At 44.5% G+C, this 27,735-nt stretch overlaps 3 protein-coding genes and 1 long non-coding RNA gene across 23 annotated transcripts in view; 1 reads left to right on the forward strand and 3 right to left on the reverse strand.

Annotated features, from left to right (window-relative positions):
- SPAG5 (sperm associated antigen 5) overlaps positions 1-3,620 on the reverse strand; it is a 20,574-nt gene extending 16,954 nt beyond the window's left edge. The window contains exons 1-2 of the mRNA XM_001918338.4: positions 2,809-3,620; positions 2,454-2,579 (exon numbers count right to left, since the gene is read on the reverse strand). Coding sequence (XP_001918373.2) covers positions 2,454-2,579; positions 2,809-2,859 — 177 coding nt within the window. The 5' untranslated portion in view covers positions 2,860-3,620. The remainder of the gene's footprint in view (positions 1-2,453; positions 2,580-2,808) is intronic.
- On the forward strand, positions 3,015-27,251 carry LOC111775703 (uncharacterized). Of its 2 annotated transcripts, none has more exons than XR_011423381.1 (3): positions 3,015-3,150; positions 3,630-3,780; positions 27,022-27,251. It is a non-coding gene; the product is annotated as an uncharacterized lncRNA (long non-coding RNA). The 2 variants fall into 2 exon arrangements; XR_002811635.2 differs by lacking the exon at positions 27,022-27,251 and adding an exon at positions 17,129-17,613.
- Positions 8,200-13,446, reverse strand: RSKR (ribosomal protein S6 kinase related). 6 transcript variants are annotated; one of them, XM_005597618.4, is made up of 12 exons: positions 13,239-13,446; positions 12,619-12,864; positions 12,438-12,521; positions 12,231-12,299; positions 11,783-11,852; positions 11,445-11,549; positions 11,224-11,264; positions 10,957-10,984; positions 10,757-10,846; positions 10,581-10,669; positions 10,343-10,453; positions 8,200-9,898 (listed from the first exon to the last, which is right to left on the reverse strand). In XM_005597618.4, exons 1-12 carry the CDS (start codon positions 13,293-13,295, stop codon positions 9,677-9,679), a joined length of 1,212 nt encoding a protein of 403 aa, XP_005597675.2. In that variant the 5' UTR covers positions 13,296-13,446; the 3' UTR covers positions 8,200-9,676. The 6 variants fall into 6 exon arrangements, with proteins under 6 accessions (XP_005597675.2, XP_014597673.2, XP_070083822.1 ...); XM_014742187.3 differs by having other exon boundaries at positions 12,619-12,867; XM_070227721.1 differs by lacking the exon at positions 11,445-11,549.
- Positions 13,706-27,735, reverse strand: part of KIAA0100 — a 26,439-nt gene continuing 12,409 nt past the window's right edge. For 4 of the 14 annotated variants that reach the window (XM_023653098.2, XM_070227695.1, XM_070227694.1 and 1 more), the window contains exons 22-39: positions 27,585-27,684; positions 27,245-27,447; positions 26,079-26,373; positions 23,497-23,654; positions 23,009-23,215; positions 19,701-19,800; positions 19,288-19,470; positions 18,796-18,917; positions 18,145-18,300; positions 17,940-18,061; positions 17,191-17,371; positions 16,464-16,550; positions 16,155-16,265; positions 15,880-16,015; positions 15,645-15,775; positions 15,361-15,462; positions 14,941-15,075; positions 13,706-14,510 (exon numbers count right to left, since the gene is read on the reverse strand). In XM_023653098.2, the coding sequence (XP_023508866.2) occupies positions 14,328-14,510; positions 14,941-15,075; positions 15,361-15,462; positions 15,645-15,775; positions 15,880-16,015; positions 16,155-16,265; positions 16,464-16,550; positions 17,191-17,371; positions 17,940-18,061; positions 18,145-18,300; positions 18,796-18,917; positions 19,288-19,470; positions 19,701-19,800; positions 23,009-23,215; positions 23,497-23,654; positions 26,079-26,373; positions 27,245-27,447; positions 27,585-27,684 (2,712 nt within the window). In that variant the 3' untranslated portion in view covers positions 13,706-14,327. Of the gene's footprint in view, positions 14,511-14,579; positions 15,076-15,360; positions 15,463-15,644; positions 15,776-15,879; positions 16,032-16,154; positions 16,266-16,459; positions 16,551-17,190; positions 17,372-17,706; positions 18,062-18,144; positions 18,301-18,682; positions 18,918-19,287; positions 19,471-19,700; positions 19,801-23,008; positions 23,216-23,496; positions 23,655-26,078; positions 26,374-27,244; positions 27,448-27,584; positions 27,685-27,735 lie in introns of those variants that run through there. The other 10 variants (XR_011423373.1, XR_011423372.1, XM_070227691.1 and 7 more) reach the window with 10 other exon arrangements.

Consider the following 27,735-nt stretch of genomic DNA (forward strand, 5'->3'; position numbering starts at 1 on the left):
TGAGATACCAACTCACACCCATTAGTTGGTGAGGATGTGGAGAAACTGGAACCCTTGTGCACTGTTGGTAGGAATGTAAAATGGTGCAACTGCTATGAAAAACAGTATGGAGATTCTTCAAAATATTAAAAGTAAAAGTAGCATATGATCTAGCAATTCCACTTCTGGGTATATACCCAAAAGAATTGAAAGTAGGGTCTAGAAGAGCTGTTCAGACACTCACGTTCATTGCAACATTATTCACAATAGCCAAGAAGTAGAAGCAACCCAAGTGTCCATGAACAGATGAATGGATAAACAAAATGTGGTATATACATACAATGGAATATTATTCAGTCTTCAAAAGGAAGGAAATTTTGATACATGCTACAACATGGATGAATCTTAAAGACCTTAAGCTAAGTGAAATAAGCCAGTCACAAAAGAACAAATACTGTATGATTCCACTTATATGAGGTACCAAAGTAGTCAAAATCATAGAGGCAGAAAGTAGAAAGGTGGTTGCCAGGGACTGGGGGAGGGCAGAAGGGGAAGTTGTTATTTAATGAGTACAGTTTCAGTTTTGCAAGATGAAAAGAGTTCTGGAGAACAGCTGCACAACAATGTGAATATACTTAACAATGAGAATATACTGTGAATTTAAAAATAGTTAAGATGGGGGCTGGCCTGGGAGCATAGTGATTAAGTTCGTACACTCTGTTTTGGCAGCCAGGGGTTCACAGGTTTGGATCCCGGGCATGGACCTACACACTGCACATCAAGCCACGCTGTGGCAACATCCCACATACAAAATGGAGGAAGATGGACACAGATGTTAGCTCAGGGACAACCTTCCTCAAGCAAAAAAAAAAAAAAAAAAGAGGAAGACTGGCAGCAGATACTAGCTCAGGGCTAACCTTCCTCAAAAAAAACAAAACCCCCCAAAAAGAGCAGGAAGACCTAAATTCCAGTCTATTCTGCTACTCGGATTAAACGGCTGTGGTTAAATTCTATAGGTTCTATGAAGATCAGTTCCCACTCAGTACTTATTTCTTTTCTACCTAAGCTGTACTGTCTAACATAGTAGCCACTAGCCACATGTGGCTATTTAAATTAAAATTAAATAAAACTAAAAATTTAGTTCCTCAATCACATTAGCCACCTTTCAAGTGCTCAATAGCCATGTAACTAATAGCTATCATATTGGACAGCACAGATTACCAAACATTACCATCATCCCAGAAAGTTCTATTGGACAGTAGGTGTTAGAGCTCTTTCAAGAAAGACTGCTACCCTCATACATCTGTTACTCAGGCTGTCATCTGTTTTTACATATTCTTCTTTCTTCCTCTAACCTATTTTATTTATACCCCATCTCCTTCCAAAAATAATTCAGACTGCATGAAAAAGAACAGATAGGTGGATGGATACAACATGTTAATGAAATACAAAATCATGGTAAAGAAAAAGGAACCAAATCTTCCCATTTCAAGGAGTAATGGTAGCTATACCTGATGGTCAAATTTGACCCTGAGCTTTCTAGAAGCCAGTGCAAGAGGGAAAATATAGTAAACTACACAGTTCTCACTATCAGAAAGAAAAAAAAAATAGCAATTTCTCCAGAAAGACAATTTTCCTAGACAATAAGTTCTAAAAGATGTTTCTTCGAAGAACCTTAGAGAGGGGTCAGTCTCCTTCCTTGACAAGTTTTTTTTTTTTTTTTTTTAAAGATTTTATTTTTTCCTTTTTCTCCCCAAAGCCCCCCGGTACATAGTTGTGTATTCTTCGTTGTGGGTTCCTCTAGTTGTGGCATGTGGGACGCTGCCTCAGCGTGGTCTGACGAGCAGTGCCATGTCCGCGCCCAGGATTCGAACCGACGAAACACTGGGCCGCCTGCAGCGGAGCGCGCGAACTTAACCACTCGGCCACGGGGCCAGCCCCCTTGACAAGTTTTATGGCAAGTGAAAAGCAGTTTCTACATGACTACTTCTCTCAAGACCTTTGAGAAAAGTACAACTCAGTGAGGGCAATTCTACAAGGGGTTGGTTTAAACTAAGATGGTCCGAGTAGCCTGCCTTCCAGTGGTGTAACTTGATCCCAGGAGAGTTTTGACTGCCTCTTGGAGTGGATGGACATTGCCGCACTCTTGCAGCTGAGTGACCTCTCCATAAGTGAGCCTATCGTAGAGGGAGACCACCAACCAAAGTGAGAGTATTTCTCACTAGTTCAGGAAAGACTGAACGGGAGAGGAGGGGATAAAAACTAACACCTAAATAGAGGCCCGGGTTCTCCGTGGATTTCCTTTAACCACCCTAGGGCACCTCTCTGTTGGCCCGAATAGCTGTAAATGGATGTCACTGAGGTAGAAGACTTCATTATCCTTATTAATTACGTTCCAGCCCGGGCCCTCTATTCCTCTGAGCGCTCGGCCTCGGCAAAGAGCCCAGTCGAGAAGCCGGCCGGGCGAATCTCACCTGCAGCCCCAGCTTGCACAGGGATGGAGTGAGCGAGGAGCAGAGCGGGGGCCGTTTTCCGGAGCTGGTGAGGGCACTGGGCTGCAGGGTAAGTTCTCGGAGAGGGGTTCTCACAGCCGGTTTTCCCTGAGAAAGAAAGAGGGTGAGAAAGCCTGGCTCCGCCAGCCCGCCTTCCTCCCGGGGCACTAAGAAGAGTAGCCCCGAGCCCAGTCGCGCTCAAGCTGCTGGGCAAACAAAAGACCCCACACGCCCCCGCCCCCAGGCTCGACCCAACCCTCCCGCACGCTCGGCACTGCCAGCCCCCCGCCCCCGAAGCCCCGGCCCAGCTCTCTCCCCAGGAGGCTCTCCCGCTCACCGGCTGAGGCGAAGGCGACAGGCTAAAGTTCAGTGTTTTCACCCGCCACATCTTCAACACAAAACGCAGGTCGATCACCTCCCAGACCCAAGGGGTGACGCCATGTTCACCCGCCGTCTTTATTTGAACCTGCACCGCGCTTCCCGATTGGCTGCGGAGCTTGAGCGCGTCAGGCTAGCGCGTCCGCTCCGGGCCAGAACCCGGCCGCAGGCTCCGCCCCAGAGCGGCCCGCGGTGCGCGCGCTCTCGCTAGGGGTCCAGCACGGAAGACGCGGGCGGGAGGGCGACACGCGCCCCAGGCCGGAGGCTGGCCTTGTGGCCTCCCCTTGGGGGCGGTGTGCAGGTAGCTGGAGAGTCAAGGAGTCCATCCCTCCTACTTCCGGCAGACCCCCCCCCCCCCGCCCACTCTGACGGAAAAGTTGTGTCCGTAGGCTGGCCTCGGGAAGTCTCTCCTCAGGTGTCCCTTATTCCCTCGCGCCTCGGCCTTGACCAGAGGGAGCCGGCAGGGCGTCTGGAGGGGAGAGTTGAGCGCAGCGTTGCCCCCTTAGGCCTGGGCGGCCCGCGCACAGCTCCGGCGTCCGTGAGGGCCTCACATGGGCTCACACGCGCTGCTCGACCTGCGCTGTAACTTAGCCTCTTCAGAATTCTCGCGTTTTCTTGGGACCTACCTCAGGGGCTGCAACAAGTGTTCTGGAAGCATAGCTAACGTGTATTGCGCGTTTATTGTGCAGCTGGCACTCTTCCGAACGCTTTAGCTATATGAACCCCTTTAATCCTCCTAAGGACTGTGAAGGAGGTACGATAAACGTCTCCGCTTCACAGACGCAGGAGCCGAGCCGTGCCCCTGGGTGGTAGATGGCAGAGTCCGACCCACGCCACCGACTCCCGCGTTCCCCCGGCGCTTCAGGCCCCTCCGTGAGGGAAACCTAGCTGTGGACGGTGGGATCAACTGATTTTTGGAAACAGCCTAAGGGTAAGTTATTCACAGTTATAGTTTATAATAAAGTGTGTTCCTTTGGACACTCACAGCGTCTTATTTACACTCTGAAGTCTTAATGAGTTTGGAAAAGGCAAGAATCCCAAGAGGAGGAAGCATAATCTGTTAGGGGCTGTAGGGCCCGCAGGGGATGGGCTCCTCTAGCACTGTGTTGTCCGACACCATGACCACTGGCCACAGGTGGCTATTGAGCACTTAACATGTGGCTGGTTCAAATTGAGATTATTCTAGGTGTAAAACACAAACAAGATTTCGAAGGCTTTGTGTGAAAGAAATAAAATAAGATCTTTTTATTTTTTTTGAGGAAGACTGGCCTTGAGCTCACATCTGTGCCCATCTTCCTCTATTTTATATTTGGGACGCCTGCCACAGCACGGCTTGCCAAGAGGTGCGTAGGTCCATCTTGGGATCTGAACCAGTGAACCCCGAGCCGCCAAAGTGGAATGTGCGTGCTTAACTGCTGTGACTGCCCCTGCCTGTTTCTTTTTAATGTGGCTACTAGCAAATTTAAAATTACTTATGAAGCTTACATTCTATTATATTTCTATTGGATGGCACTGCTCGAAAAACATAATGGTCCCAGCCTGAGGGCACTAGAGATAACAGTTGCTTGAATGGAAAACTGAGAAAGACAACCTAAGAGCACAGATTTGGGGCCGGCCAGGTGGCTCAGTGGTTAAGTGCACACATTCCACTTTGGCTGCCCAGGGTTCACCGGTTCAGATCCGCAGTGTGGACGTGGCACTGCTTGTCAAGCCATGCTGTGGCAGGCGTCCCACATATAAAGTAGAGGAAGATGGGCACAGATGTTAGCTCAGGGCCAGTCTTCCTCAGCAAGAGAGGAGGATTGGTGGCAGATGTTGGCTCAGGGCTAATCTTCCTCAAAAAAAAAAAAAGAAAAAGCACAGATTTGAGTCTGGGATTGCCCAAGACTCAGCAGAGGGAATCAGAAGATGTGTATACCTCTGGTCAATCAAAAAGATCCAGCAAGGGGCTGGCCCCGTGGCCGAGTGGTTAAGTTCGCGCGCTCGGCTGCAGGCGGCCCAGTGTTTCGTTGGTTCGAATCCTGGGCACGGACATGGCACTGCTCATCAAACCACGCTGAGGCAGCGTCCCACATGCCACAACTAGAAGGACCCACAACGAAGAATATACAACTATGTACCGGGGGGCTTTGGGGAGAAAAAGGAAAAAAATAAAATCTTTAAAAAAAAAAAAAAAGATCCAGCAAATAAAACAACAGTGGGAAGTGGCAGAAAAACCAAGACAGAAAACTCTTAAGTGCCAGGAGTAAAAGCTTGTATTATAGAAATGTGTGAACTGGAGTGCTTAATCCTTGTTGCTGGGTGAGTAGCCAAGGGATATGGTGCTTCCAGCAGCAAATTAGGAGGGCGATATGGAGGGGTAGATGAGAGAGAAAATACTGATGTAAATAGGTAACATAAACAGAATTGGTTTGTTGGTTGTGTTTTGCACAATAATTTTTATAATTTGGTGTTTTTTCAAATTGTAAAAATAGGGCCAGCCCCAGTGGCCTAGTGGTCAAGTTTAGCATGCTCTGCTTTGGCCGCCCAGATTCGGTTCCTAGGCACAGACCTACCTCTGCTAGCAGCCACGCTGTGCTGGTGGCCCACATACTGAAAAATAGAGGAAGATTGGCAGGGGTGTTAGCTCAGGGCAAATCTTCCTCATGAAAAAAAAAATTGTAAAAATAATGGATGCTTGTTATAGCAAGTGAAACAGTTCAATGGAAAGACGTATTAAAGGCAAAACCTCCCCCATTCATTCTACCTACCTGAGGTAACCAATAACATGTAAACCTTTATAAAAACATATATGCATACACACAGGTTTTGTCTTCATTTACACACATACACATTTTTTTTTTTTCTCAAAAATCAATTGATGTGCAGCCTGGGGTCTCTGGAATTGAGAGCTAGTGCCTTCATTTTCTTTTTTCCCTCTCTCTTTCCACTTGTATTACTCCTCTCTCCCTTCCAGGTTCCCTTTTTCACATTCTCACTCTCTCTCACATACATACACAAGGGAAAGGAAAAAGGTATTGGTCCTTTACAAAAATGGCATTATTTCTTACACTTCTGCATTTTTTTCCTCATTCAATGTCTTATATAGCGCTTCTAAGTCAACTCATATAGATCTAATTGATTTGTCATTTCATATTCCTTGCACTTTTTTAAAAATAGGTTAGTTTTCTTTTCTAATTTTTAAGAGTTCTGTGTTACAGACATTACCTGTCATCACATTGTAAAATTTTCTAGATGTTTTTTGTTTGTTGACTTTATTAATGATACCTTTGGCCAAACAAAGATAAAACTTTTGTGTGATCAAGATGTTTATCTTTGGGGGCCAGCCCCATGGCCGAGTGGTTAAGTTCACGCACTCTGCTTCGGCGGCCCAGGGTTTCACTGGTTCGGATCCTGGGCGCGGACATGGCACCGCTCATTAGGCCATGTTGAGGTGGCATCCCACATACCACAACTAGAAAGACCCACAACTAAAGAATATACAACTATATACTGGGGGGATTTGAGGGGGAAAAAAAAGATGTTTATCTTTCCTTTTAGATCATCTGGATTTCCTATCTTGATTGAGTCATTCAGTCATCAAATTTTTATGTAAATATGTTTTTCTTTTTCTCTTATAGTGCTTTCATTTTCTGTCTTGGTTTAGGTATCTCTTCCATACCTTGATTGTAGGTCTAGTCTCCTAAATGTTCTTCTGAGATTTTTAATGTTTTGATGGTCACATTTAAATCCTTAATGTATCTGGAATTAAATTTTGTATATAATATGAAGTAGGGGCCCAACTATTAAGCAATTGTAGTTTTTAAATTTTAGGATTAGAGATTATTTTGTAAAAATCAAATTACATAACCCAAATCAGCAACTCTGAGAAGTATCCACCAGGCAGTTGAGTGAACTCAAGGATGAAACTGGAATTACCAGACCTGCTACTGTGTACGATGAAGTACTGAACAAAGGAGGCAGTGTGACCACTGCTAATCAGTAGGGCTCTGTAATGAAATCTAAAATAATTATATGTTCTCAGAATATAAGCAAAACCAACCTATAGTGAAGACGACTGCATGCATTTTTGCAAATAAAATAATAATTCCTGATTAATCTATTAGAACTCGTCATAGGGGATATATTAGTTTGCTAGGGCTGCCATAACAAAGTACTACAGACTGGGTGGCTCAAATAACAGAAATTTATTTTCTCACAATTCACAAAAGGCTAGAAGTCTGAGATCAACGTGTCAGCAGGGTAGGTTTCTTCTGAGGCCTCTCTCATTGGCTTGTAGATGACTGTCTTCTCCCTGTAGCTTCAAATGGTCTTCCCTCTGTGGGTGTCTGTGTCCTAATTTCCTCTTTATAAGGACACCCGTCATATTGGATTAGGGCCCACCCGTATGACCTCATTTTAACTTAATTCTATCTTTAAAGACCCTCTCTCAAAATATAGTCACATTCTGAAGTACTGGAGGTTAGAATTTCAACATACAAATTGGGGGGTGGGGGGGACCATGGTTCAGCCCATAACAGGGGTTAACAATGCAATGAATATGCTTTTAATTTTTTTAAAAAGCTTCGACAAGATTTTTACATTGAAGACTCTATTAAGTAACCAAGGAATTGAGATTACCAGTTTGTTATGTCAGTGAATAAGTGAACAAATGAACGGGATGAGCGTAACAAAACTGGGGGGTAGGGGCAGTGCTTTTTCAAATTATACTTTCTGAAACTTTGATTTTCTATCACCCCTTCCACTCTGAGAATCGCTGCTGTAATGTACCACTCACTGAAGAGAATGTGTTAAAAATGTCCTCATTTGGTAAGAAATGATTCAAACTACACTTACATGATCATGGTCTCTAAGCTATCTAATATGACCTAGGAAAGGGACCCTAGTGACATTATATTAACCATTCCTAAAGACCTTAACCCAATATGCTACTGTGACCAAAGAGGCTATAAAATGTTGGGTGACTCGAACATTAATTAACACTGGGCCAGACACACAGTATCATTAAAATCATCTGCATCTGCCCTTTGAAAAAGCATCAGAAATCTGAAACCCATCCCTCACTATTAAGAACCAGTGGTTATAACCCCCTCATTTTATACATAGGAAACTAGGATCCAAAGAGGTTAAAATGACTTGTGTAAAGACACTGAGATAATTATTGGTGGATCCAGGCACCAGGTCTTCTAAATTCCAATTTAGTACTCAACTGCTATTTATAAACCATTAATTCCTATTTCTAGTATTCAGGGTTTTTATCCAATGTGCAATTCTGGTCACTACAACTTAAAGAAAATGCGAAAAAGCTAAAAAAGTGTCTAAAGAGAAACAAATGAGATAATCAAAAGGATTAAGGATACATTCTTTTATTTATCTATATCTCAATCTCAGTCCAAAAAGGCTTCCAAAGATGCAGATAGTATAGTAAGATAAAAAAGATTAAAACAGAAAAATGAAAATAAAGGAAGATTGGAACCAAGAACATGGCTAGCACACAAAATATATAACATGAAGTCCTAAACACTTGCTGGAAGTGGGTCATAAATTGAACCCTAAGTGGTCTAGCATCAATGTAAAGAGAAAAATACACTCAGTTGAATATTTAGTGTCTTCCCAAGGTAAAAACCAAACAGCAATTTAGGAAAAGCACAACTGTGTTCAGAGAAAAATTTCACCCATGCATCCTTAAATAGAATATTATGAATTGTAATGATAAATACCCTTTACATATCCACAGCAATTAAGTTTCACAGGGATTTTCATATGGATTGCCAAAGTACAATCCAGAAAAAGCAACTGTGTCAATAAAATGCCAGCTATGTATAGGGAAAATCTGATTTAATCCAGGGACAGAATTAATAAATAGAAGTACACCAAGTACTTTCCAGACTCTCTTTGGTCTGGAAAGAGAGATCACATATAACTGAAGAATAATAAAACTGAAGCTTTTGAGAAGTTAGTTTAAGAAAAATGAAAGAAGTCGTAAAATCCAGAAATGTATACAAATTTAAGGTCCAGATGATTTCCCTTACTAAAAAAAGGGTTCTTGGGATACATCTCTAACCTTAAATCTTAAAGTTGATGTCATGCCTCTTAATCCCTTGGTTTGCCCATCAGAAACTGAATCCTGGGCTGTCTAGGGAAATGACCAGTTTCAGAATCCTTATGTCTTTCGAAGAGGTTTTGTTTTGGAAAAAAACTGGATAGCTATTCCAGTTACCCCTAGAGAAGACATTTAACCCACCCATGTTTCAGTTCCTATTCTCTTCCTCATATCAGGTTATTAGATTCACTTTTTAAATTTTTAAAAATTAGATTTATTACAAACTGGCTTTGAGCCCCCAGATCTTATATTTTAAGCTACATATTTAGGGGTTGAAATGCCAGCTTTTGAGACCTTTGAAAAACATTCATACTGCTTCTGACAAGTCTATTAAACACATAAATAGCACATTGGGAACCCATGAAGTGTTGTTATTGCTCAAGAGAGAAAACATGGCAGAGAAACAAGGGAAAAGTGGAATAAGCCTCTGGCTGAAAGCTTCAGGGTATGAGCACTGGATAAATGAAGCAAAGGAAAAGGTCAACACTCTTATCTGAGATGTTGAATTGAGAGGTGAGTTGTGCGATGGGAGAGGGGCTAGGGCCAGTTTTGGCTGCCAGTAGCAGAATGCCCAAGATTTGAACTCTGGTACAATGTCTAGAAGAACAGAATGGTAAGAGGCTACAAAGTAAAAATAAACTGAATCATTAAGGTGGTCATACTCAGTTAGCAGTGGAGAAGATCCTCAGTTTCCCATATGGGCCCCAAAATACAGTAGAGGGGCTCAAGCAAGGCTGGGGTGGACCAGGTAGGACTCCAGGTTACAGTCAAAGTCCTTGAAGAGCATGGACTCCGATGGGCTGGGCTGGGTAGCTTGTGTCTCCATGACAAAGTTAACTGGCTGCTTCTGTAGGAGCTCTGGGTCAAAGGCCACACCCCGGAAGAAAGGGTGGACCTGGAAGTGATGCAAGTAACGCAGACGGTGGAGGGGATTCTGGCATAAGAGCTGAAGGGAAACAGAGCATGAAGGATGAGGGACTGGGCTAGGAAAAAGAAACTGGAAAAGGAGAAAGAAGTTCATGGAGCTGTGGAGGGCAGGAAGAAGAATCCTAATGAGTAGAAGATTTGTAAAAAGGGAGACAGGCTAATTTGGGGGTAAAGGAGGGAATAAAGGAACTCTATTCTTAAGACAGCAGTACTGGCCCACTGTCTCAGAAGTCACTTATCTGTTATGGATAGGGAAGAGATCTGGAGGATCAGGAACTTTGGAATGAAATCTGAAGTGCTGGTTAGAGGGCAAGTAGTGAGGTGCTACTTGATCAAGTTGGAGCCCCACCCAAAAAATTAATCTGAGGAATAGGGAAATATCACTTCAATGATAGGAAAAGGAAAGAGTGAATGGTTTGGTAGTCAAGATGGAAAGTAGTGCTCACCCGTGGAGTACCCTTACCTCATGGAGCAGACGTGAGAGCCCCTGGTTAAGAGAAGCTGGGATCTCAGAGTCATAGTGGGTCACACTTGCCAACATGGCCACGTGATCTCTTTCTGCAGTCACTGGGAACTGAGTTAATGGGTAGGGGGGTGTCATTCCTTAGTAGGAATAAGGCAAGATTTCCTAAGGTCTTCCTTCTTCCCACCACAGGGCAAAGCTTCTCTCTTCTCTGCCAACATCACTACCATTCTCTCACCTTTCCAGTTGCCAGAGAGAAAAGCAAAACACCTAGGGACCACCAATCAGCAGCATGGTTGTAAGGCCCTCCACTCAGGACCTCTGGGGCTACAGATTTGAAAGATACTTGTCACTGCTATCTGTTGGCTATCCTCCTGCCCAATGCTTACCCACCAGCTTTAGCCTCTCTCTTACCCATGTATTGAAGAGTGCCACAGATAGTATAGGCTTGAGATCCCTGGGGCAGATGGCGGGACAAACCAAAGTCTGTCAGTTTCAGATGGCCTATGAAAGATAAAGTAACAACACCACTCTGTTCAACCCCTCATCAGCCATACTTTATTCCCAAACTGAAGTACCTCTCATTCGGGGGCTAGGAAAAGAAAAGGACTTACCTCGTTCATCCAGAAGGATATTCTCCATCTGAAAAATCACAGATGAGAAGTTATTATTCATCCTGTTCCTTTAAGCTCTCTTTCATCCTGTATACCCCCCAGCTGAAGAAGATGCCCAGTCAGCATTCAAGTCTGTACTTAGAGGGCCACTTAACACCCATAAGTCCCCCAAAGTCAACTGTTGTCAGATCCCCCCTGCCTTCGGACTTGTTGGAACTTCTTACTGAGGCCTCTCCTCAGACAAAGAGAAAAGGCACTTAATTCTACCTTCACATCTCGATGGATGATGCCCAAGTCATGGAGATAGCCTGTGGATGACAGCAAGCATGGGGTGTGTTGAAGGTCTCCTGCCCTTTCTGATTTCCCTGGTAGCCCCCACCCCATCCCTATCCCTGTTCTTTGACCTCCAGAATTAATATCAATTATCTTCTCTGTCCCCCTCCCCTTAATCCTTCCCTCATTTCCATTACCACTCCTGTTTCACTTACACAGTACCAGGACCAGCTCAGCAGCAAAAAGGCGGATGGAAGCCTCAGCAAAGCAGCCAACAGCAGACCACAGGGAGTACAGATCTGTGCTGCAGTAGCTGCACACTGCAAAGCACCAGAAGTCTAGGCAATATTTGGGGGCTACTGTGCCTGGGCTCAAGGCATCATAGGCCTTCTGCCCAAACTGATGCCACCTGCTGTTCCCCCTCCCTTTAGGAGAGAGAATTGCTATGAGAAGGGCAACAGCAAAATTAGAACAAGCCAAAGGGATTCATAATCTCAGAGGGGGAGTATGGTAGAAGGACCCATGGGAATCAGAAGAGAAGCCAGTCACTCACTAATGAAGAGGTGCCGTTTTCCCTGCCAGCTGTCCCCCAAACCATGTACAAAAGGATGGTTGATCTGTCGCTAGGGACAAAGAAAACAGGAAGTTAGGGAGGAACAGGGTCATTGAGGATAAAGGCAGCCAAAAAATCAGGATTTACCTAGTTGTACAGAAAAGGAGCTGCTGCCCCACCTCTCAGTTCAGGTGCACTAAATAGTTGGGATGGCTTGCCTGATAATCCCATAACCAGCATAATACTAAGGAACACATGAACGTGCCAGAGAGATTTCCCTGGCAGGACCTAGAATAACTCTGCTGGTGGCTACTTTTTCAGGATCTACTTTGGTTGAAGCAGAGGGAGGGGGGAGAACCAGGAAGAGCAGGACAGTTGGACAAGAAAGGTGCTTTCTCCACATATGGTTTAGTTCTTCCTAGGATCCTTTCCAGGGCTCTGTGCATACCTGGATGCTAACCTCTTCTTTGCACTGCCTCAGGATGTCCCTCTGTAGGACCTTCACCTTGGGCACCACCTATAAAAGGAGAGGAGTGATGACTCCTAGAGGGGAGTAGTGCTATTGAATTGTTTATTCCTCCCAACCTTTCCCTGGAACCTAGAGTGGAGGAGGCAGGGACTAGAGAATAATGTGGAAGAGTACCTAGGTCCCTACCTTCACTGCAAATACTGCTTTCTGGCCACAATCTAGTACCTTGAGGACAGTTCCGAAGGACCCTTTAGCCACAAGGCCTAAAATCTGTACAGAAAAATGCAGAACAGGGAAGTTGAGACTCTGGTCGTTTCTAGAATTCTCCCCAAGACTGAGACCCCTTCCAGGGATTCCATTGACCTACCTTCAGCTGCTGATGCCCCCTAAGGGGCCTAATGGGAAACTCCGGCAGAAAGAGGTTGATGAACTGAGGCAGTGGCCACTCAGACAGAGGCTTCTCTACTAGCCGTGGGGCTGGCTCCACGGGCTCCTGGTGCAGGCACTGATGCCCCCGTAGTCCCCATAGCTCTTCCAGACCTGACCTGCTGGCCCCCACACCTGACCAGAGGCTCTTCCAGCCTTGAACCCAGGCACCCCGAATGTTGTGACCCTGCTGAGAACCAAGGGAGCCACTAAAACTTCTGCCCTTGAGGCATTACAGGTTCTGCCCTATGCAGGCACTCCCTCAACTCTCAACCATAGGGATACATTTTTGAGCACCAGGCAAAATTGCTACTACCCTTGCTTTGGGCCAAGGCCTAGATTTCCTGGACACAATTCAAATCCTCTAGGAAGCTTGGACATTTTCCCCACGAGGCATCAAAGATTCAGCCCGTCTCTCTCAGTACAGGTCTGGGATACTTTCAGAGTACAGCCTCCCTGCACCAGCCCCACAGTAGGCATCACTAACATGCTCCTCACCAGTCACTTTCCAGCCCTCAAACCCATTTACCTCCCCTAAACAGCCAGAGCCCCACAGCCTACCTTATGAGGAGCAGCCACCCCGGTGTGTTGCCCCTGCCGACAGCTTACTGCTCCCATCCCCAGCCTCTGCCTCCTCTGTCCTTCCACTAAATCTGCTGTCCCAGTTACATAAGCAATTCCTCCCCCTGATGCTGCATTACACGTGAGCCATGCCTCTCTGCTGTTTATGACTAGAGATGCAAGTGATGCAGCCAAACCTCACTCTTATCCCCAAATCCTATACCCCTGGTTAAGAATAGGCTTGTAGCCAGAACTAAAATGTGTGAAGACCTATCAGCATGGGACCAGTGTCACACCGGAGCTGGGAAGTTATCTGTGATATAGCTTCAGGCAGGCGGCTTCAGAGGCCACCCTCATTAAAGTGGCAGCTAGACGATATGTATCAATGGTTGATGGGGATGGAAGGACACAGACAAGTTGAATCCATGCACTCAACACAATTGGGGGGGAAAAAAAACAGCACCAAATTTAAAATATATTTTTTCTCTTTAAATCATCTTCTTACCATTCTCCAGAGCATACCCCAAGGGGACCCATGGCCAGCCCTGGCTCCTATTGCCATCTTCCCAAGTGAGCTTGGCACAGATTGGGGAGGGGCTGATTCCCCCCAGAACACTAATACCTTTTTCATACAAGGCAGTGGAATGTGGGACAGAAGATTAGCCCCTCCCCTCAACTTTCTGGCACAGAGGGAGAGCAGTTACACTTAGAAATATATATATATATATTTATATATATGTGTATTTATAAAAATTTATCACACTTGATCAGAACTGTCCCCCCATCCTTTCAGTTGACCCCAAGGGAACCAGATCCTAGCCCTGGGCCCACTCCCTGGGTCTTGCTCTCTTGATGGCTCTCTGGCCCTGGGCCTGCTGATCAGTGCGAGGTAGAACTCAACATTATTATCCACCATGTTCTGTAGGGAACAGACCAACTGCTAAAGAGCAATGCCTCTCTCCACAGTACCCTGGGGCTCCTGACCCCCACAAATCCTGATGGATGAAGGGAAGTGCTTCCCACCCAACAAGTCCCTGAGGCCTGAGCCAGAGTCAGATCCTGTACTGCAGCCACTCTTGGATTGCTGGATCACTTGCGCCTGCCAAAGATGGACTTCTTGCCAGGGTTCTTGTTGCCCACACTTAAACCGATGAGGAGCCGGGCTTTCTCCTCCTCTTCCTGCTGTTGCATGTTGAGGTCTGATTTAGTTTCTAGCTTTCCCCGGACCTCAGACCCTGTTGCGGGCTTCAGCCTTAGCTTCTCTTTGATTACCTGACAGATTAGAAAGGAGTAAAAGGGAAGGTAAACATTAGTGGGACAGGCAGAATAAATCACAGTGAACCAAGTCAATAAAGATTTATTAAACTCACATGAAGGTACAATGCGGCAGCTCATATTCTAAAACAATCTCTGCTTTCAAGAAGCTTACAGTCTAATTAGAACCCATTCTAAACCTGAGGTTGTCAGCCCTCAGTTCCCTAAAAATCAACAGTAGTTAACATATGTGAAACACTCAGTAAACATTCAATTTAATCATCTGAGCAAAGTCATGGAGAGGGCAGAGATAGAAGTTGCTCAAATTTCATTCACCTGCCCCTTCCCAAGGCTGCTTGTTAATATATCCTACAATGAAATGCTCCTGAGCAGAGGATCTGCTTGCCAGCTCCTGCTAACCAAACAGCCATGAACTCTGCCGGGATACCTGGGCAACCAGGGCTCTGCGGCTGTCCCTCTTGACAGCCATGGCAAAGTCTAGCCATGTCCATGTGTTGTTGTGGTACTCCAGACAGGGCAGCACTAGGTTAAGGTCACCCCAGTCCACACTGTTCTTCTCACCCTGCAAGAGAAGGAGGGGGAGTGGAGAGAAAAGAAAAGGGGAAAAATAAATCAGCTGCCGTTTTTAGTCCAAGTCTAGTACCTTCCTGCAGCAGCACCCTACAGATACTGATTTCCCCTTACCTCAGTCTGCTAATGGTACCGACTCCTGAAGGGAGCAGAGGAAACAGCAGATTTATCATCCTTAGACTAGCCTCAGAAGCTGGACTGTCTCCCTGTCTTTAATCTCTGATGATCTTATCTTCCCTTCCCACCCTGTCCTATAAAGTGCTGAGGAGAAGCATACCTTGTAGCTGACACACAGTGGAACCTGTGGAATCTTTATGTAGATGAAGGAGTTGTTCATGGCAGCTCGCTCTTTCATCTTGTCAATATCATCAACAGGGTGCTAGGAAAGGCAGCAAAGGAGTTATGAGCCCCTGAAACAATCAGAAGAAACTTAGGACCCCAAACATCTCTATCTCCTTTCACCCCTGGAGCAGACTCAAAGGAAACAGAAGAAATCCAGCCAAGCCAAACAGAGTACCCCAGGACGCTCCCATTTTTTATCATCAGGGGCATGTCTGGTACCTCTGGTGCTTTGCGAAATGACCTTCTGACCCCAGAACTCCGATTCAAGCCCTGTGCCACACCCTTCCCAGGGCCCAGTGGTGCTGCATCATCTGTTGGAATCAGCTGTCGAGGCTTCACCACTGGTATTCCTATGAAAAAGCAAGCACACCAGCTCTTGTCCTCTTTCTGAAGCTTCTGCTGTCTCTGGGGCTGCTACCCCAGTCTTCTGGAGGTCCACCATAAAAGTTCTCACCAGTAGTCACCAGTTTGGACTTATCTTCTTCATCACCAACCTCATCATCTTCCACACTTCGGCCAGGAAAGAAAAAGCCCATTATTCTATGGAAGAACTGGTGTGTCAGCTGGATGGTGAGAGGCACCACATTTACCTAAAGAGGAAAAAGGCTGAAGAAGCAATTAAGCTCAGACATCATCCCTCAGTTTACCTAGCCCTAACATAGCATAATATAACACAAAGATAGCTTTTGACTGCCCTTTGTTGCTGCCCCCAGAGGAGTGTTTACTAACCTCAAAGTGCTCCTTAACAGAGATACCCCCAACAGGGGGTCGGACTTTGCTGAAGAGGCGGAGAGCTAGCTGTCGCCCAGACTGGCAGGAGCTCTGGGGCCGCAGGACTACCTGTAGGATAGAGTGATAAATCAACCCACAAATCCTCTGTGCACTGAGAGAAGGAGCAATGATCTTGTTAAGCTGGGCAAGCTTTCAGCATCTCATCACCACACTGTTTCCCATACTACGTTTATGTGGAAGGACCATTACAAATGCCCTGTGCTAAGAAGCATATGAATGGTCTAGGAATGGGGAAATAAGACTTGCCTTATAGACAGCATTGGGGAGAAGGTTGTTCATAGTGAACCAGCCCAACTCGAGAAGATGTTCTGCTGTGTCATCAGACTTATTCACCTATAAAGACAGATTCCCCCCACACCCAATCCACTATAATAAGCCTTTCTCAGGAGTTTGCTAGAGAATTGCTACATATCCTGTTTGTTGTCAGGTTCTCCATATGCCTAATCCCAACCTTTGATATGTCTTTCAGTCTCATACAGTCAATGCACCCTCTAATCCAGTGTTTCGCATGGGTGCTACTAGCCAGGGCACTAAATGCCAGTAGTACTTCCCAGTCACTGTGACATTCAGAAATGGCTTCATTATTTTCCAAACATCCCTGGGGGGATAAAGAATAATGTCCTCTCCTCCATGCCACAGCTAACTGCAAGAAAGCTGAATGCCAGTATAGAATTAATGGTTCTATTCCAAGCTGGACTTGGAAGAATACTTCCCTCTGTGCCACATTTCTAGGGAAAATCTTATTCAATGAGGAAGCATTTGATCAATCTATATCTTATTATTTAATATTACAAGCAGATGTGTCTAAGGGAACTCTACTCATGTTTCTTTCATCATTAATAACTTTAATACCATGATTAATAATCACATAATAATTAGCCCCTTTTTGTTTCTCTCTTTTTGGGAGTCAGACTCCTGAGACAGGTCAGTGCCTCTCAATGCAGCTGCCTCTGTGTGACTCTCTACCCGATACCTTGCTGTAGAGGAACCGCTGCAGCTCCAGTTCAGCAATTCCAAGCTGTCCATCTTCCTCTGTCAGGCACCATCGTGCTTGAGCAAAGTAGAACTCGGTACGACGGACCACACTCACATCTTCTTGCTGCTTTCGCAGCTCCATCTTGTTGGCCTGCTGCAATTGGAAATCCTTAAAACACCTATAAATGGACAGGAAGGCCAAAGCCATTAAGGGCAATAGCATTCAGGCTGTGGGTGGGGCAGAATGCTCAAGAATGATGCAGGAGGTAAACCCAGAGATGGACCTATTCTGGAACAGGTAGTCCCTAAATTTTGTTCCTGGATTCATTGCTCCTCACACCCTGGGCCATGGGAGCAAAAATTCCATCTTTTAGTTCTACAGCTTCTTAATAAAGTAATCTCTTTCCACTAATAACCCCTATGATAGTATCTGCAATTGTGTTCCTTACTGATCAAGATATTTTCAGTTCAGATGCACAGTATCAAGGCCACTAAAGTGATCTTTCCCAACTACCTGTTTTCCTCCTTTCCCAGGAGGTACTCTATTGAGGATCCAAAAGAAGGCTCTCCTGTTCTCAACCTCTTGGCTAAGTCCAAGACGACTCATTCCAGAAGAGGTGCCTGAATCTACTACGTCAGCCTTTGATAATGCACACTAGACCTAAAGACCATCAGAAAACAGGCAAGGAAGAGAAATCAACTCCAGCTAGGGCACTTGAAAAGGGCAGGGAAAGAACGCTGTGGCACCTGATGAGGATATTAAGCTCTTCACTTTCCAACTGTAGGTTGGCCTTCTCCTGGTTTAGCTGCAACTGAAGCTTTTGGTTCAGGTCAAGCAGGTTCTCATTCTTGCTGTCATCCTGCAAAGACTAGGGAGCCAGGACAGGAGAAACTTAAGAGATCTCCCTCATCCTAGGAGACCTCCCTATCCTCAGACTACCCAGGTGACTACCTTCATGATAGAATACATCTGCTTTTCCAGCTGCCGTATCTGGGCCACGTGCTGCCGCACAGCCTCCTGCAGATGTAATATGCTGCTACGCTGCTCCTCAGGATTGCTAGAGATCTCAAGCTGGAACCTGACCCGCTGCTTCTTCTCACTATGCTCCTGAAGGAATGGAAAAGGAAATGAACAAAATTTTTTAATAGACAAGTCTTGTAACAAAGTGAAATAGAGAAAGGAACAAGAAATGGGGATCTGTTCTGGCAAGGTCACCTTTATCTGTCACTGTTAGTAGCAAGATTAAGGGGTAGGCCAATGCGGAAGATCTGGCAATGTATATTTGACAATAAGCCAGTCCCATAGGATAGGCAGAGAAGTGGAAGTGGGGAGTAGTTACTGTTTTTAAGGGTATTTAAGTGGCTGGGGAGAGAAGTGACCAAGAAAAATAATCTAGTAAACAAGTTCTACAGTCTCAGGGACACTCAGACCTTTCCTAGACAAGAGAAATTTCAACTGCCGCTGATGACTAACGAGAGGATATACTAACCACAAGGCCTTTTTTCAGTTTTAAGCATGGCTTTTCTTACTGGACCCAAATAAAGCACAAAGTCTGGAGGTTCCTGTGAGGCTAACTGGCATTCCATAAAGGCCCATCTTCACCTTTCGCTTGGGTTCTACGTGGAGCAGCAAGTTGTTGACGATGTCCAGGATCATGGCATACTGAGCCGGGTTGGTGGAGATTTCTAGCTCATGATGGATGAGGGTGAAGGTATCCACAGCCCCTAGGTAATTGTTTGCAACTAAATAAGAGGCTCAAGTTTCTCTCTAAATATCTATCCCATCTCCTAACCCATATTGGAACCACTCCTGTTAGTTAGTTAACCCCATAGAAAGGGCTCGGTGAGAGATGCTCATAGGTATAAACATGTTTGCTCATTTCAACATCAAACAATACCCCTTCATCCCAGTTCCCTCCAAGAGTACAGATTATTCTCTCATAGCAGAACTTACAAAATGTAGAGCAAAGTGTAATGTTAATGCCCAATGCACAGTGGGGATCTTAATTACACTACTGCCTCAAAACCACTAAGGAAATAACTACTTTCATAAGTTCCCTAGTCCCCTCCTAAAAGCTTTTCAAGCCCTGAATACCTTCCTGCTTCTTTAGGAGATCTTCCTTTTCCTGGTTCTCATGAACCTCAGGTGGCTTAATCTGAGTTGCCAGCTCAGGATCAATGTCATGGCTGTAACTAATATAGTACATTCGGCAGTTGCAACGTGAAATGATTCGCTGGACTTGCTGGGCTTGCTGAGCCTCAGCTGGCTGGTTCCAATCTGGGAAGAGGTGGGGAAAAAATAAGAAAAAGATTCTCAATAGAGGTATCGTGAGAGCCTCCCAGCTTCATGTGATGTCTAGGAAACTCCAGACACTTGCTTTCAACCTAGCCTAACAAAAAATGGTCTTACTCCAGCATATATTGATCTTAAGGGTAGGTAAGGAAATGAGGCCCCTTTGGGATACACATCTGCTCCTAAACATATGAGGGGAAGATGGGAGAGCTGACCTGTGGTAGTGGTAACCATGCCTCCCACTGCCTGCCCGCTCTCCATCAGCTCCTGCACAGAGTCCAGACTACGCTGCCGGTGCTCCTCAATATTCTTCACCTGCAGACAGAGATATAGGCACCTTTATCTCCTAGGGGATCAGTAGCTTTCCCTGGCCAACTGGGTCACAGGTCTCCATGATGCAATTAGTTTGACTTACTGTCTAGATTTCCAGTGCCTGGAATAGCTTGCAGGATCTCCCACGGTAGAGGACATATGTGTCTCTCACTCCTGGCCCAAACCACCCAAATTCTCCAAACCCAACTGACTTGCATGCACATCTGCCAGGCTTGCAGACCTCAGGCCAGAATAATAACTTAAGTTAAAATCAAATCATGTCCCCACCTCACACCCATTAGGATGGCTACTGTCAAAAAAAATAGGAAATAAGTGTTGGCAAGGATGTACAAGAATTGGAACCTTTGTGCACCATTGGTGAGAATGTAAAATGGTACAGTCACTGGGGAAAACAGTATGGCGGGTCCTCAAAAAATTAAAAGTAGGGGCTGGCCCCGTGGCCAAGTGGTTAAGTTTGCATGCTCTGCTTCAGTGGCCTGGGGATCACTGGTTTGGATCCTGGGCACAGAGCTATGCACCACTCAACAAGCCATGCTGTGGCAGCATCCCACATAGAGGAACTGGAATGATCTACAACTAGGATATACAACTATGTACTGGGGCTTTGGGGAGGGAAAAAAAAAAAAAGAGGAAGATCAGCAACGGATGTTAGCTCAGGGCCAATCTTCCTCACCAAAAAAAAAAGAGAGAGATTATATGATCCAGCAATTCCACTTCTGGGTATACACCCAAATAAGTGAAAGCAGGGTCTAGAAGAAATATTTGACATCCATATTCATAACAGCACTATTTACAATAGCTAAAATGTGGAAGAAACCCAAGCGTCCATCAATGGATGAATGGATAAGCAATATGTGGTATATACATATTATGTAATATTATTCAGCCTTAAAAAGGAAGGAAATTCTGACACATGCTACAACATGGATGAATCCTGAGGACATTATACTAAGTGAAATAAACCAGTCACAAAAAAATATATATATATATTGTATGATTCTACTTACATGAGGTACTTTAGAGCAGTCAGAATTACATAGAGAAAGTAGAATGGTGGCTGCCAGATACTGGGGGGCAAAGGGGGTGGGGAGTTATTGTTTAATGGGTATAGAGTTTCAGTTTTACAAGATGAAAAGAGTTATGGAGATGGATGGTGGTAATGGCTACGGAACATTATGAATGTATTTAATACCAATGAACTATACACTTAAAAATGGCTAAGATGATAAATTTTATGTTATCTGTATTTTACCACAATACAAAAAATTAGAAAAAAAATCAAATCATGTCATGGGCAAAAATTTCATCAAAACCAGTGACTTTCCCACCCACTTTGGTATTCATGTGTTTGTGTTCTTGCTGTTTTCTGTCTTCAGACAGACAACCACTCTGACGCTGTTGCCATAGAGGAAAGGGACTCTCTCTGCCAAGCTGAAGTCAAAGCGAATAATAGAATGAGTAATATGGAAAACCATAAGCAGATCTGCCAAGTCACAAAAAAATTCATATAGGAAAGGCAAGATCAAAGTCCCTCCCACCTAAGCCAAGGACATTCCACCCTAATACTAATATCACAGCCTGAGAAAAAAAAGAGTTCACTTTCAAAAGAAGGCATGCCTAAAAGAAGCAGAGTCCCAGAAAATACCAGATAGGGAGATTCTGCATATCACATCCGGCCCACCTCTACATGAGTAGTTAACACTTTCTCTGCCTACCTCCTGAGACTACTGGTAAAGGGCACTGCTTACCTGAACCACAGCTCTAATATATCAGCATGACCTATGATATTACCAATAACCTGACCTGTATCTGGCTTGACATCTTATATAATTACACTTCAGGTTTCCTGGATTGAGCCCTAAAGTTGTTGGAATAAAAAGCACCAGCCAGGGAGAAGGGGAGAGGGATTAGCTTCATCCCCCTTGAGTAGAATGGCAAATGAAGTTATCACACTGGTCCTTATCAGATGTAGCTGGATCCAGTAACTCATTTGGGTGTACCATGCCCAGCACAATGTGGACACTTAACACCTGTTAAATAAGTAATGACAATACAAAATATTGGCTAGGTATATCTTATAACCATTAGATCTCCCAATAATTTTGATGATATTATATCCTAGAAATTACAGTGCAAATTCAGTTTTACCAAGAAGCTGAAAAGAATATTTACAGCCTAGTCCCTGCCAACTGTTCACAGTCTCAGTAACAAAAACATTATCTTGACACACACTTAGACCTCCCCAGACATACTGATTTTTAAAAATGATGACTACTTTCCATCTGAATGAAACTTTATATTTTTCAAAGTACATTCTCATTTGATCCTTTCAACACTCTTGTGAGGGTGAAGAATTAACTCCATCTTACAACTAAAGGTGACTTGCCCAAGGGCTCATGGCTACTATAGTGGCAAAGCTGGCATTAGAACTCACATAACATGACTCCCAGACAAGCAGTCTTACTATGCAACCTTACTGCCTTGCTGAAACTACCAATCAGTCATCTTCATAAGAGAGATCAGAGAAAGGGCAGATAGAGAGCCTATCTAAAATTCTCAGGGGTCGGTGCCATGGCCTAGTGGTTAAGTTTGCGCACTCTGCTTCAGCAGCCCAGGGTTTCACTGGTTCGGATCCTGGGCGTGGACCTAGCACCGCTCATCAAGCCATGCTGAGGTGGCGTCCCACATAGCTCAACTAGAAGGGGCTACAACCAGAATATACATCTATGTACTGGGGGCCTTTGGGGGGAAGAAGAAGAAGAAAAAAAAAGAATAGCAACAGATGTTAACTCAGGGCCAATCTTTAAAAAATTAAAATAAAATAAAATTCTCAGACTTATTTACTGCCTGTTTTCAGGCTGCCTGCTGATAAGCGTGATCTTATTAATGGGGGTCAGCAATCTTTTCAAAAGCAAAAGTTCCAACCCATTTTATTCTAGTGCTGGGAAATGAGAATTTTCCTTGCAATGAAATAGTATAACATGAGATTAAAATATATATATATATTATGTGCTCACAGACACAGACCAGGGACTGCCTACAATTCCTACATTCAAGATGTTACCAATCTCATTATTCTACTAAGCTGGTAGCAACAGGTACTGTCAAGAATCTTGCAGGTATTCTGGTGGAAGGGGCCAACTATGGAAAACTTGGGATATACTAGGCCTTCCCACCTCTACTGACTAACCTCTAACCAGAGCTGTCGGCCATCCTGCTCGGTGGGGCTGCTTTCAGTGGTGGCAAAGTACTGCATGCCATCCAATAGGCAAGTCCAGGATGTCTTTTGCTTCAATGTGTCACCATACCAGGCTGGATGGTGTTGGCACTGCAGCAGCTGGGCTTTGGCAGCTGACACAATGACACAGCCTTCTGTCTCCGCTCCACGAAGAACCATCTATGTCAGAGACAGAAGCAGAGTCACAGCACCAGGGCCACCATGGAAGATAGGAAAGTTAGTGAGAGGATTGTACCAATGATTGCAGCTGGGTCTAGTTCTGGTTTACTGAGGTGACCCCTACTGGCTTTTAGACATGTAAGTGTTTATCCTTGCTACCTGCTGGAAGGAATAATTTTTTGGAGCTCTATCTACCCATTCTTATTTAGAGGTGGGGGAAAGTGAACACATATGATTATGATCTAGCCCAAAGTTGGGGTGCTCTGGTAAAGAGAAGGTACCTGGCAGTTGACCAACTCAATAAGGCAGTTTCGGTTATATATATCATCCGTCTGGCAAGCAGCAATACCACACAACTGGTCACTCACACCTGACTCCTCTTCCGTGAACACTACAAACCTATCTGTCTCTTCAATCAGCTTCTGCAACATGTAGGCACCTGGCAAGAGAAACAGGAAGTGAGGAGAAGTCTCAGTCTTAAACAAACAGAGAACACATCTGGGGCCAAACTAATCTTCCTTCAATTTCTCTGGCTAGGTTAGGGCTACAATGTATTCTCCTCAACCTGCAACTCCAACCCACCCTACCCTACCCCTTGACCCCTGAAGGCAAAATAAGGTTTGTCATTTCATTTCCCCCTCAATTTTAATAAAGTAACAGATCCCCAAGAGAAACTTAGAAATGCTGCATAAGTAGTAGCATTTATTTTCTCTTAGGCAAGTCACCTCTGGAATGCTCTAGGATCTTTTTTACCCATTTTGTTCCTTTTATTTTCATTTCATATTATTTTAGCCACTCTTTTTGATCACTCCTTTCCACAGGAAACCACTCCCTTGCTACTGCATTCTCCTAGCTCTCCTGCTTCCTTTCATTATGCCTCTAGATCCTCTTCCTTCTCCCAGGTTTTAGAAGTATCTCCTAAGGTCTATCCCTTCTCTTTCTTACTCTTTCTTCTAATGAGTTTGTCTAACGGAGTTATGGTTAAAGCATGGTCTCCAGAATTAGACTAGCCTGCCTGTGTTCAAGATCCTATGTCTGCCAGTTACTTGACTGTGACCTTCAGCAGCTTGCTTTAACCTCTCTGTGTCTCAGTTTCCTTGTCTGTAAAATAACAGAAACTACTCATGAGGTTGTTGAGAAAATTTAATGGAATAATATATAAAAGTATTTCAAAGAGTACCTACCACACAGTAAGCAACTATTATCTCCTTGGCATTAACTCTTAGCTCTATGCTGAAACTCCCAAGTCTCTAACTCTAGCCCTAAGCTTTTAGACCCTCATTTCCAGCTGTTTGTTAGACATTACCTAGATGTACTACTTGCACTACAAACTCAGTATGTCCAAATCAACAACCCTATACCTCCCTAAACCTGTTTAGCCTCTGGCCCTCCTATTTCTGATATTATTGTTACCATCATGCCAGTCACCAGCCTCAAAGCCTCAGTCATTATCACTTTCTTCCTGTTTTAACTCCTTCCAATCAGCTGCCAAACCTCTTATATGCACAATAACATTTCTCTCCATCCCCTCATCTCCATTCCCACTGCCTCTACCTAGTTCAAGCCCTCATTGCCTCTTGTTGAGAAACCATAATAGTTTCCTAATTTGTCTTCCCACCTCCAGTTTCTTCCTCTCCAGTACTCCTCTGCACCACTGCCAGATTTATCTTCCTCTGAGTAAAATGCTAATGATGACACACTCCTCTTCCAAAACCTTCAGTAGATCACCACTGTCTACTGAATAAGGACCGAAAACTCCTTACCCTTGTATTATAAGGCCTTTGATGATCTACCTCCAGCTTTTCTTTCTAGCATCTTCTCTTACTCTTCTGCTTTAGCTACTCTCTATGCCAAACAAAACAGACTGTTCACTCTCCTTTGAACATACTTGAGCTTTACCAACTCCATTCCTATTCAGGATATTCCCTGTGCCTTGAATGCCCCTCCCTCCCTATTTCCACATGTTCAAACCATACTAAGCCTTCAAGGTTCAGCTCAAAGGCTACTTCTTCAATAAAACCTTCCCTGATGACACTCCCTCCTTCACTCCAGTCAAGAACAACTCCTATATTCTTTAATTTCTCTCTTGTGGCATTTATCACTTTTCACCTTGTTCTTAAACTCACCATGAACTTGCAGTCCTCCATACTTGTTATTCTCTCTCCCTAAAATGCCCTCTCCTCTTTCCTTACCCATCGCATCTCAGTTATCATCTTCTCTGTGAAGCCTTTCTAGACTTCTTACGATGATTTAAATACTTCTGTCTTGAACATTCTTACAAAGCATTTTCATAATGAAATAATAATTTACATGTTTATCTACTGGTTTCTGAGTTTACCCTCATCTTCGTATCCCTAATGTCTAGGGTCATTTCTGGTACATTATAAACCCTCAATAAAGCTAAAATGAATCTGTGAATGAATGATTGAGTGAATGAATGAACTAATCTCAGCTTATCCAGAGATGATAAACTTGTTGAGCCAAGTAGAATGTCATGCATTCTATATCCCTCACTTTACCCAGCACAGTGCTTTGTGCCTATTAAGTACTCAATAAATATTTGTTCACTGAACAAATTAATTCAACAAAATACAAAACAATCTCTAATCCTTTGCTTCTTTTCATTATGCATCCTGTTTTGGCTCAATCACTCCTTAATCCTCCCTCTGGTCACAGGACCAGAACCTTTAAGGCCCCATAGCATTGCTATGTAAGACTTAAGTGGTCTACTATGGGAAAATCATGGTTTCATCCCTATACCTACATGGAGCTAGCCATGATTTAGTCCTTCTCAAACTCCTGTCAAAGCCCACGTCGATATTCTAAACCTAACCCTGTGGAATCTCGTCTCATTCCAGCTTACCTCCTGATGACCCCTTATCAGGCTGTCCACTAAAGCTGGGAGTGCTGACAGGAGGTGGGGCTGGGGCACTGGTCAGGATACTCTGCTTTGGCTTTTTGGCTGGCATCTGGGGATCAATCTTTAACCCCTTCAGGGCCTCAGTAGAGAGATTACGTTTGAGTACAGCTGCCTTTTTGTAGCCATCATATAAACCAAAGGCAATGTCTCGATTGGTGGTCGTCCAGGAAGCCCGTAAATCTACCAAGTGCAGCTGGTGTGTGTGAAAGGCAGGATCCCCGACCCGAGTAGAGAGCTCCTAGGAAACAGGAAAAGAACCTCAGGGCAGCATGGAAATTCCCACCATTCCTCCTGGGCCATAAATGCAGAGAGAAGAAAACAAGCCTATTGAATAAGAAACCTGTTCTGGGGGAGACAAGAAAACGCTGGAGAAGGAAAAACTAAGTGGTCTTAGTGTGTGCATTTGATTACACTCTGACTATACCCACTGTATTTTAAATGACTCAGAATTACAACTTAAAATAACTTCCTTAATTGGGGGAAAAAAACACCAAATAAGGTTCTAGGAAAAAAGTTTTACTCTATTTCCTGAAGGGCAAGAGACTATCTTTAGAAAGAAAGAAAAGAAATTTTGAAAAAGAGGAATGCTGATACAGCTGATACAAGTGAGTGCATCATAAACTAATGACATACATGCTTGGAATATAATTAGGAATGTTACCAGGAACTTAGCCTGAAACCTACTACTATGGACTGAATTGTGTCCCCCCCAATTCCTATGTTGAGGCCATATTCCACAATGTGATGGTATTTGGAGATGGGGCCTTTAACGAGGTAATTACGTTTTGATGAGGTCAAGAGGGTGAGGCCCTCATGATGGAATTAGTGTACTCCTAAGAAGAGACACCAGAGAGCTTACTCTCTCTCTCTTTTCCCACCATGTAAGGACACAGAGAAAAGGCCGCCATCTACCAGCCAGGAAGAGAGCCCTCACCAGAACCTGACAATGCTGGCACCCTGATCTTAAACTTCCCAGCCTCCAGAACTGTGAGAAAGAAATTTCTGTTGTTTAAGCCACCCAGTCTGTGGTATTTTGTTATGGTAGCATGAGCAAACTAAGACATCCACTGATAGAAATGAGATAATAAAGAGACTGTGTCAGGCAGTACCTCCTCAGCCATGCGACTGCTGTGCCGTTGGTAGGTGAGGGACGACAGGCTCAGTAGGTGGGTCTTTGTTACCAAAGGATCAAGGCAGTGATCAGCATTCTCTTCAGTGGGCGAGGCCATCAAGTGAACAGTCACCTGACTTAAGTCACTAACCATCTGGGTCACACTCCAGTCAGAGATGAGGCGCCGCATTACTGTGCCCGCTGAGAAAAGGAGGCATTCAGAGTCTGTGCAGACCAGTACAGAAGAATAGTATGGGACAGAAAGAGAGGAAGGGAAAGGAACTGAGGGGAAAAGGACAAAGAATAGGCCAGGAGAAATGAAGGGAGTCTGACCTTACCTTGAGGTATAAGCCGCTGAGTTCCCCGAGTAAAGACATGGCCCTGACTGCACTCAATCTGGATGCCCCGTTGCTGGGCGAATGAGGCCCAATAATGCACCTGGCAACAAGACAGTATAACAATGAATGAAGGATGGCATGAGAAAGACAG

Source organism: Equus caballus, chromosome 11, assembly GCF_041296265.1.
Source record: "Equus caballus isolate H_3958 breed thoroughbred chromosome 11, TB-T2T, whole genome shotgun sequence".
NCBI classification, from domain to species: domain Eukaryota; kingdom Metazoa; phylum Chordata; class Mammalia; order Perissodactyla; family Equidae; genus Equus; species Equus caballus.